At 44.2% G+C, this 11,053-nt stretch overlaps 1 protein-coding gene across 1 annotated transcript; it reads right to left on the bottom strand.

Annotated features, from left to right (window-relative positions):
* Positions 1-5,195: 5,195 nt before the first annotated feature.
* On the bottom strand, positions 5,196-6,581 carry LOC104533321 (leucine-rich repeat and fibronectin type III domain-containing protein 1-like protein). Its single transcript, XM_010180851.1, has one exon. The coding sequence runs from the start codon at positions 6,573-6,575 to the stop codon at positions 5,196-5,198; it is 1,380 nt and encodes a 459-aa protein (XP_010179153.1). The 5' UTR covers positions 6,576-6,581.
* Between the last annotated feature and the right edge of the window lie 4,472 nt (positions 6,582-11,053).

Here is an 11,053-nt window from a genome sequence, read left to right on the forward strand (position 1 = left end):
GTTTGGTTTTGGGGCCCTCACTCTAAGGACATTGAGGGAGTGGAATTTGGCCATGGAGAGAGCAACGGAGCACACAGATTTTGGGGAAATGGCCTCAAGTTGCGCCAGGGGAGGGTTAAATTGGATTTTGGGAGGAATTTCCTTACTGGGAGAGTGGTCAAGCACTGGAAGGGGCTGCCCAGGGCGGTGGTGGAGTCGCCAACCATGGAGGGGTTCAAGAGTCATCGAATCATTGAGGTTGGAGATGACCTCCAAAGTCATCAACGTCAACCCAGCCCCACCATGGCCACCAAGCCATGTCCCAAAGTCCCACATCCACACGGTTTTTGGACACCTCCAGGGATGGGGACTCCACCGCTACCCTGGGCAGAAATGTGTGGATGTGGCATTTGGGGACATGGTTTGGTTGCCATGGTGGGGTTGGGTTGACCTTGGCCTTGATGGTCTTGGACATCTTCTCCAGCCTCAATGATTCGATGACTCTTGAACCCCTCTAGGGATGGTGATCCCACCACTGCCCTGGGCAGCCCCTTCCAGTGCTTGACCACTCTCCCAGTAAATAAATTGCTCCCAAAATCCAACCTAACCCTCCCCTGGTGCAACTTGAGGCCATCATCTCCCTCCCTTTACCCCCATAGGCTCCTGGCACGGGCACAGATGAACAAATTATCCCCAAATACCCACCCAGAGGGAGAAGGAAACGCAAAGGTGAGGAAAAATAAAGGAGCCCAAGGAGCAACTTAAATTCGCAAGATAAAGCAAAGTTGCCATAGCAACCTCTCCTCCCGTGGCACCACTCAACTTGATGGAAGTGACAGGTTTCTGATGCATCCTTGCGCCGCTTAAATATTTCTTCCAAGCTGTCACCTGCCAGAAATAAATCACGCGGCGCAGCGGAGGTAGAAGGGAGCTTTTCACCTTCTATAAAAGTCCTTTGGTAGGACCGAAGAGTTGTCACCGTTGGGTACGCCGCTACACATCTATTTACGTCTTCCTGCATCAACAGACGCCCTCCATGAGATGTGTTTTTATACTTGAGCAGAACTGGGGAGGTTGAGAGGGGTCTTGACTGTGCAAGAGGGGTCAAGCACTGGAAGGGGCTGCCCAGGGCAGTGGTGGAGTCCCCATCCCTGGAGGGGTTCAAGAATCATCCAGTCATTGAGGTTGGAGAAGACCTTGAAGGCCATCAAATCCAATGTAAACCCAACCCCACCATGGCCACCAAACCATGTCCCCAAATGCCACATCCACACGTTCCTGCCCAGGGCAGTGGTGGAGGTACCAAAAAATGTGTAGATGTGGCACTTTGGGACATGGTTTAGTGGCCATGGTGAGGTTGGGTTGATGTTGGACTTCATAGAACCATTAAGGTTGGAGAAGACCTCAGAGAGCATCAAGTCCAAGGTCAACGCAACCCCACCATGGCCACCAAACCATGTCCCCAAATGCCACATCCACACGTTCCTGCCCAGGGCAGTGGTGGAGTCACCATCCCTGGAGGGGTTCAAGAATCATCCAGTCATTGAGGCTGGAGAAGATCTCCAGGATCATCAAGTCCAAGGTCAACGCAACCCCACCATGGCCACCAAACCGTGTCCCCAAATGCCACTTCCATGCGTTTCTGCCCAGGGTGGTGATGGAGTCCCCATCCCTGAAGGTGTTTGAGAATCGTGTGGATGTGGCACCTGGGGACGTGGTTTGGTGGCCATGGTGGGGTTGGGTTGACCTTGGACTTGATGATCTTGGAGGTCTCTTCCAACCTTCATGATTCTGTGAAAGGGTCCGCAGACAAATCCAGGAGCTCTTGTTTCTGCATTAATGCTTAATTAATTAATTAACTTCAAACACTGCAACATTTATCGCTTTACTTGAAGGAATTTGGATAACCACAACTGTGAAATTGCCACCCAGTTACCATTCCTCTCGCTTTAGCGCAAAACTTCCTTTAAGGAGCTACTTTTGATGATTTGAAGATTTATATTTGATAATTTAAAGATCTATATTTAAGGATTTCAGGATCTATATTCGATGATTTAAGGATCCATATTCAATGATTTAAGGATCCATATTCGATGATTTAAGGATCCATATTTCATGATTAAGGAATCGATATTTGATGATTTAAGAATCAATATTTGTTTATTTGAGGATCTGTATTTCATGATTTAAGGATCTATATTTGATGATTTAAAGATCTATATTCAGTGATTTCAGGATCTGGATTTGATGATTTGAGGATCTAAATTTGACGGTTTAAAGATCCGTATTTCATGATTTAAGGCTCCATATTTGATGACTAAGGAATCAATATTTGATGAGTTAAAGATCCATATTTGATCATTTAAAGATCTGCATTTGATGATTTGAGGATCTAAATTTGATGATATAAAGATCCATATTTGACGATTTAAGGATCCATATTTGATGACTGAGGAATCGATATTTGATGATTTAAAGATCTATATTTGATGATTTAAGAATCTATATTTGAAGATTTGAGGATCTATATTTCATGATTTAAGGATCTATATTTGATCATTTAAAGATCTATATTTGATGATTTAAGGCTCCATATTTGATGACTAAGAAATCGATATTTGACGAGTTAAAGTTCTATATTTGATAATTTAAAGATCTATATTTGATGATTTGAGGATCTATATTTGATGATCTATATTTGATGATACAAAGATCCGTATTTTATGATTTCAGGCTCCCTATTTGATGACTAAGGAATCGATATTTGATGCGTTAAAGATCCATATTTTATGATTTAAGGCTCCATATTTGATGACTGAGGAATTGATATTTGATGAGTTAAAATTCTATATTTGATTTTTTACTCACCATTGGAACTGAATGAGAACGCCTAAATTTTCATCTTTGGGAGGCCCATTTTCCTACATTGTATTCTTCAAAAGTCACTCTTCTGCGATGTGAAGCATCAAATATTTTATGGCTTTGTTACCTCTCATTTAACAGCAACCTGGACTGAGAAAGGGGCACGCACACGTAATATTTTTTCCCTCATTTTTTCCACGTGGCTCATCTTTAGCACCGAAACCTTTAAGCAGCAGCGCTATTCGATTCAACTCCTCACAGACTTATTAATGATCTACCACGTGAGCTACTCTTTAAGAGGATTTGCAAAGTTTAAACTCCTGGAGACCGAATCCTGGAGCGTGTTCAGAGAAGAGCCACAAGGACGGTGAGGGCTCTGGAGAACAAGCCTGATGAGGAGCGGCTGAGGGAACTGGGCTTGTTTAGCCTGGAGAAGAGAAGGCTGAGGGGAGACCTCATCACCACCTCCAACTGCCTCAAGGGAGCTTGTAGAGAGGCGGGTGCTGGTCTCTTCTCCCAGGTGATGGGGGATAGAACAAGGGGAAACGGCACCAAGCTGTGCCAAGGGAGGTTCAGGTTAGAGAGAAGGAGGAAGTTCTTTGCTGAGAGGGTCGTCAGAAGCTGGCACAGGCTGCCCAGGGAGGTGGTGGAGTCCCCATCCCTGGATGTGTTTAAGGAGCGGGTAGACAAGGTACTTAGGGATATGGTTTAGGGGGTAGACAGGAGCGGTTGGACGTGATGATCTCAGAGGTCTTTTCCAACCGAGCGATTCTGTGATTCTCTGATTCTGTGAATCGCCGCAATTGTACGAGGGCTGCCAAGTCGACTTAGCCAGTTTTTAAGGCCAAAAAAATGGGGGGGGAAAGAAAAAATCCCATTAAACAGCTCTCGAGAGATTTTCGCTTCGCGTTTCCCTTCGTTTCACAACTTTGCGGCTCTTTCAGATGCCGATGTCACAAATGTCCTCGCAGCTGACAATTAAATGAGGCTTCATCTTCCAGCCGGCTCCTCGCCATCCCTGTCAGATACCATCAAGGCATCTTCCCACCCCCTCGAGAGACCCTCGGTACCTTCCCCGTGTCCTCCTGCTTCCTCGCTAGCTCGTAGCCATGGCAACGGGAGGATGGATGGCATCCTTCCTCAGGGAGAAGCTCCGGGGATGGGCATTTTTTTGAACATGAGACTTCCGAAAATCCCGAGTGGCCGTAAAGCGAAACGTCTGTTTCAAGGACCTCATGTAATTTTCATTCACGCTTCTGGTATTTTCTGGCAATGGGAGGGATTTGAAATAGGAATCCCAGCGGAAGAAAAGCTACCCTAAATTCCTTTCCTGTTTACGTCCACGGTGTATTTCAACCCAAAATTTCAGATCTATTTCTGAAGCTATTCAGTACCATCCTTTTGTCACTTATCCCCCTCCAAATTTTAATGCAACCCATGGCATGACACTACAGAAAAATCATCCGTTTGGAGACGTTGTCATCGCTTACGAAGGGCACGACTATGAAATATTAAAGCTGAAAATGGAATTCAATCTGAATTAAGTGCTAGCTCCCAATTCAAAGGCGTCTGACCCCCCTGTACTTAACCACAAACAAAAAAACCTATAAACAGAAAGGCATAAAAGTCTATAAAGGCAAATAATCAGAAAATCAACCACCCCGCATGAGGGAGCAGCCATAAACTTAATTTACGTGCCGCCCGCTGAGACTTAATATCAAATAATTATTGCAGAGTAAATTTTACCAATTAAACTCCAGCAAAATCCAGACAAAATAAATAATTTAAGATTTTCTGTCCACTGCCCAATTCATACCAATGAGTTTTGTCCCTGTGACACGGGAAAAGTGGAGAAAAATGAAGGAAAAATGACAAATATGGGAATAAAACACGGCAAGGTCATGTCTGTATAGGCAGAATCCGGCTTTGGGCATCTCACAACTTTGGGAATCCTGATTTTATTTTTTCCTCTCTTCCTCATATTTTAAAGTAAAATAATTCCTTTTAGCCAGCGTAAAAGGTAACTAAAATCTCCATCTCGATTTCCTTAAATGCTAACAACTAAGATATCGCTCGTCAGGTTCCCTTGGTCCATTAAACCGGACCGTGAAACTTAATTACGTCTGTAAAGAGTTTAGGGATCCTCAAGAGGCGGTGGAGAAGCAGATGTATTATTAGTTTTAATAGCGCCGCTCCTCAACGAAGGGAGTTTAACGAGCAGAGTCTAAGGCAGCCATCGCCTCCTCATCCCCTCATCGCTCTCGTTACATGAAATACGTCAAATTATGATCAACTACATCGTTTTTATTCTTAATTCCCGTGACCGAGGGTTGAGCGCGGGCGTGCGAGCCGGGTTACCTGTAGACGAGGATGTCATCCGCTGAGCTGTTGTACTGGATCTGGTACATTCGAATCCCGGGGAGGTGATGCTGCGAAGGCCACTGGATGAGAGCGGAGGACGACGTCAACTCGGCGACCACAACCGCCTTCTCCTGCTGAGCCTTGGTTTCGTTCGGAAAGCTCGACTTGGCAGATATGAGGATATCCGAGGCGCCGGGCTCCGCGTCTTTGTCACAGTTGGTGCTGTTGGCGAGGTTGGGGTACGGAGCGACGAGGAGCTCGACGGGAGCCGTTGACTCTCCCGCCGCGTTCGACGCGATGCAGGTAAACGTCCCCTTGTCAGTCAAAAAAGTAACCAAAATATCCAGAGTACCGTTCTCGTAAGAAACCGTCCTGGAGGTGTTAGAGACCAACTTCCCATCGGGCGAGATCCAGCGAACGTAGGGATCCGGATCGCCAACGGCTTTGCACTTCAAAGAGATGCTTTGGCCTTCGGTCGCCGTCAGTTTTGGGGTTCGGTGCGTTATCATCGGGGGTTCACAGACAAATTCCTCCTCTTTGATAGACCAGAAGTATTTGCCCATCAATTCGGGTGGCGAGGCGCAGGTCTCCAGGTCGTCCTCCCTGGTGAGACGTCTCAACCACACCAGCTCGCAGTTGCAGTGCAAAGGATTCCCCCCGAAACTGAGCACCAGGGACGAGAGGGGGGATCCTTTAGACTTGGCGTACACCGGAATTCGGGAAAACAAAGGGTCGGGAGGGATCTTTTTCAACTTGTTGGAGGTCATGTCTAAGCGGGCGAGTTTGTGAAGGTTTGAGAAGATGCCCTCCGGCACAAACTCAATGAGGTTATGGTCCAAACTGACCGTGTTGACGTTGGAAAGCTTGGCGATGGTTTCCCAAGGGACATTAACAAGGTTGTTGTAGGACAGATCCAGGTCTTCGATCGTCTCGATAAAGTCATCCAACGACCCGGGCGAGATATAACTTAACTGGTTGTTACTCAGTATTAAATGCCGGAGGTTAATTAAACCTTTGAAATGATCCTCGTTGATGTAAGTCAGCCTATTACTATCCAAGTGCAAGGCGTGGAGGCCTTTGAGATCAAAAAATGCGTAAGGCATGATTTGACTTATTGTATTCCTCGACAGCGTCAAATGGATCAGATTAGTCATGTTTGCGAAATCCTTTCTCCTAAGCGTGGTGATAAAATTATCCATTAGCCTTAGCTCGGCCGTCCTCCTGTCGATGCTGGGGGGCACAAAGAGGAGCCCCGTCTTCGTGCAGAGGATGGTGAAGGACGGCGAGAGATTTTGGCACATGCAGCGTTTGGGACACATCATGGCCTTCACAGCTGTGCTAATAACCAGTAGATAGACAACCAGCCTTTCCATCGTAAGGAAAATAACAGACCTAAATGAAGGGGGGGATAAAAGAGAAGAAACCCATGTAAATATATTTAAAATAGGTGTTGGAAATAGGTTTACATTGAAGTTTTTCATTGCAAATCCACCAGCAAACCGGAAACACCTTTAGAGACAATATTGAAATTACCTGCGATTATTAATTGGGGTGGTTTGTTTTTTTTTAGAAAGACCTTCGGAGACAATGTTGAAATTACATGAAATTATTAATTTGGCTCATTTTAGACCTCAGATTTTCTAGTTCTGCGCTCGTTTGGCTCAGTTTTTGCAGAAATTCCTGTTTTAAGGACAAGGGTTGGTTATTTCTTTTCGGGGGGGGGCAGGTGTCTAAACCATCCAAAGTAGGACGGAGAAATGCCTTCAAATACGCTCTGAAAAGCAAGGTTGTGTACAATCAGAGAAGCAGATACATATATAATTTTTTTTCCCCACGCGGCTTTAGAAAACTAAATTTCATAATTGCACGTGGTTTTGGTCAAGGAAATGATCTCGGTGAAATCCCACGTGCGCCAAATTATTTCCCATTGTATCCAAGGTGCTTTGCCCGCTCTACCGAGGGTAGATTTTTATTTTTTTTTCATTTCTACTCTCTTTTCATTTTTACTTCCAGCTGGCTGGAAAAATTGCTAAGCATTAAGTGCGGTGACTCAAGCCACCGCAGAGGCTGAAAAGTCGCCGGTTTGTGACATAAAGGACTCAAAACCACGCGTTTCGGGCGAGGGTCAGATCTTGAAGATATAAAATTACAATATCACAGTCGCAGAGTCTGGAAACTGGGGTTTGGTTTTTTTTAAAGAAATTAATTTCTACTGTCGCTCAATCCTACAGCCCCCAAAACCCTTCTTGCCTCTAATGGCTCCATCTTTTCACTCCTATTTTCTAGGTACAAATGATTAATGGGTGTGCAATTATCCAAGAAAAAAAAAGAGGCGGATTTGCGATATCGCAATTCCCTTGTTTTGGCGTTCGCGAATATTAATGCAATTTGAATGGATTAACAACTGCCATCTGGGCTGTAAGAAACCGGCACCAAAAAAAACCCAACTCCCTCGCTCAAACCATTACTTCGTTAAGAAATAATTAAACGTTGCTAATGTGAAGCCACGGCGTTAAAATTAATGATTTTGGAGCCAATAAAGAGCACGGCGCAATTATTCGTACGAACTGTGTACGAGTCGTGAGGAAATTGTGACTCGTAAAGAAAAGATGCATGGGAGTAAATTATCGTTATTGCACTGAATTCTTGTTAAAAGCGAGTTATCGCCCCCCAAAAACTGCACCGGGCACGTACCTGATTGCACGATAATGCCGTGGTATTTTTAAATAAGGTAATATCTGAAAATACAGCAGTATTTTAAAATTAAATTAAATGAAATTAAATGCAGTTGAATCCACCACACCTCAACAGAAGGCAGAAAAAAAATCGATATATTTCATGCTCATAAGACAACCCACAGAGATCTACAGGGGAAAAAAACAACCCACCACTGAATTGTTGCTTTTTGACTCATTTCCTCAGTTGCCATCTGCGCGGTCGCAGCTTAAAGTTCACACACACTAAAACAATACGATAAATTGGTTGGTGTAGTTATTTAATTCCAAAATAATAAAGACTTATAGAATAAAATAGGTTGATTTGGAAGGGACTACGGTCAAGATATGTGTAGAAAAATAGGGGGTTTTGCTGTTTTCCTACAGCAAAAACGTTATTCTTTTACCATTGGCCGTAATGTGTCGTCGAAATTATATTTAAAGGAAGGGATATTTAATTCCGGCGAGTCACAGCTATTGGCCTATTAACTTGGAACGAGTTCAGGCTGTTTTTGCTATAAATATAACAGATTTTCCACAGTTTTAAATTGGCACTATGGGATAGAGATTTTCTGCAAAATAGACTGCGTTTTGGTGTGAATAATGAGGCGTAAAGATATTATTTTACTGGCTTGCCGGGGAAAGGAGAAGGAGGAAGGAGAAGGGGGAAAAGAGAAGGAGGAATAAAAGAGAAGGTGGAAGGAGAAGGGGAAAATGGAAGGGAGAAAGAGAAGGGGAAATAGAAGGGGGGAAGAGAAGGGGACACAAAAGAGAAGGGGAAGAGAGAAGAGGAAAAGGGGAAATAGAAGGGGAAAAAGGGGAAAAATGAGAAGGGAAAAAATGAGAAGGAGAGATAAAAAGGGGAAGGGGAAATAGAGAAGGGGAAAAGGGAAGGGGGAAAGAGAAGGGGAAATAGAAGGGGGAAGAGAAGGGGAAATGGGGGAAAGAAAAGGGGACACAGCAGGGGAAGAGAGAAGAGGAAAAGAGAAGGAGAAAAGAGAAGGGGAAATAGAATGGGGAAAGAGAAGGGGATACAGAAGGGGAAAAATGAGAAGGGAAAAATGAGAAGGAGAGATAAAAAAGGGAAGGGGAATAGAGAAGGGGAAAAGGGAAGGGAAAAATGAGAAGGGGGAAAAAGGGAAGGGAGAATAAAAGAGAAGGGAGGAATAGAAGAAAAAAGGAGAAGGAGAAAAAGGAGAAGGAAAAAGAAGGGGGAAGAGAAGGAGAGATAGAAGGGGAAAAGTGAAGGGGGAAAATGTAGGAAAAGAGAAGGGGAAAGAGAAGAGGAAAAGGAGGAAAAGGAAGGACAAAAAGAGAAGGGGAAAAAGAAGGGGAAAAAAGAGAAGAAAAGAAGGAGAAGGGGAAAAGAGAAGGGGTAGAGAAGGGGAAAAGAAGGGAAAAAAGGAAAAGGGAAAAAATGAGAAGAAAGAGGGGGACGGGAAAAGAAAAGGAGAGATAAAAAGGGGAAGGGGAAATAGAGAAGGGGAAAAGAGAAGGGAAAAATGAGAAGGCGGAAAAAGGGAAAGGAGAATAAAAGAGAAGGGAGGAATAGAAAAAAGGAGAAGGGAAAAAAAGAAGGAAAAAGAAAAGGGGAAAAAGAGAAGGGGAAAAGAGAATGAGAGATAGAAGGGGAAAGTGAAGGAGGAAAAGAGAAGAGGGAGAAGAAGGGAAAAAAAGAGAGTAGAAAATATTGGAAGAAAAAAGGGGAAGGGAAAAGAGAAGGAGAGAAAAAAGGGAAGGGGAATAGAGAAGGGGAAAAGGGAAGGGAAAAAGAGAAAGTGGAGAATGGGAAGGGTAAAAAGATAAAGTGGAAAAAGGGATGGGAAAAAAGGAAGGAAGAATAAAAGGAAAAAAGAAGAGAAGAGAAGGGGAAAAAGGAGAAGGAAAAGGAAGGGGGAAGAGAAGGGGAAATAGAAGGGGAAAAGCAAAAGGAGAAAGAGAAGGGGAAAACAGAGAAGGAAAAAGAAGGGGAAAAGGAGAAGGGGAAAACAGAGAAGGAAAAAGAAGGGGAAAAGGAGAAGGAAAGGAAAAAAGGAGAAGGGGAAAAGAGAAGGGGAAAAGAAGGGAAAAAAGGCAAAGGAAAAAATGAGAAGAAAAAAGGAGAAGGGAAAAAGATGAAAAGGGGAAGGGGAAACAGAAGGGAAAAAGAGAAGGGCAAAATGAGAAGGTGGAAAAAGGGAAGGGAGAATAAAAGAGAAGGGAGGAATAGAAGAAAAAAGGAGAAGGAAAAAAGGGAAAAGAGAGAAGGGGAAAAGAGAAGGAGAGATAGAAGGGGGAAAGGGAAGGAGGAAAAGAGAAGAGGGAAAAGGGGGAAAAGAGAAGGAAGAAAAGAGAAGGAGGAAAAAAGGGAAAGGGAAAAAGAGGGGGGAAAAGGAGAAAGAAAAATAAGAGGAAAGGGGGGAAAAGAGGGAAATAAGAGGGCAAAAAGAAGGGGAAAAAAGAAGATGGAAAAAGAGAAGGTGGAAAAAAGGGGAAAGGAGAAGAGGAAGAGAGAGAAGGGGAGAAAGAAGAGAAGGAAAAAAGAGAAGGAAATAAAAAAGGAAAAAAGGGAGGAAAAAAGGGAAGAAAGAGAAGGAGAAAAGAAGAAAAAACTGAAGGAAAAAGAAGGAAAAAGAGAAAAAAGAGAAGGAAAAAAGAGAAGGGAAAAAAGTGAAGGGAAAAAAGAGAAGGGAAAAAAGTGAAGGGAAAAAAGAGAAGGGAAAAAAGAGAAGGAAAAAAAAAGTAGGCAGACTTGCACGCCTGTGTAAACCCCTGACATGAAGCCGTATCACTGCTCTTGCTGTTCACACTGAGCGAGAAGGGACTGCCCAAAGCTCTACGGAGAAGGCAGCGATTTAAGGCACCGCTGCTAAAAATAGGAAAAAAAAGGGGCCAATTAGGGATGGCACGGTGCCGAAATGCCGCAGTGCCGGGAGCTGCGGCATCCCGATAAGCGGACCTGCGAGAGACGGCGCATCCCCCGGCAGGCGACAGAGCCAGATCCCGCTGCTTTGCATGAAAAAAGACCAGCATGGGGGTTTTCTGACTGCCATGCTTGTGCAGCAGCAGCATGAAAGGCATAGAAACCCAAAATCAGCGGATTTTTGAAGGTTGGAGAAGGCCTCAAGCTCATTGAGTCCAACCGTCAACCCAACCCC

This window comes from Mesitornis unicolor, unplaced genomic scaffold (genome assembly GCF_000695765.1).
Source record: "Mesitornis unicolor isolate BGI_N332 unplaced genomic scaffold, ASM69576v1 scaffold6103, whole genome shotgun sequence".
In the NCBI taxonomy this organism is placed as follows: Eukaryota; Metazoa; Chordata; class Aves; order Mesitornithiformes; family Mesitornithidae; genus Mesitornis; species Mesitornis unicolor.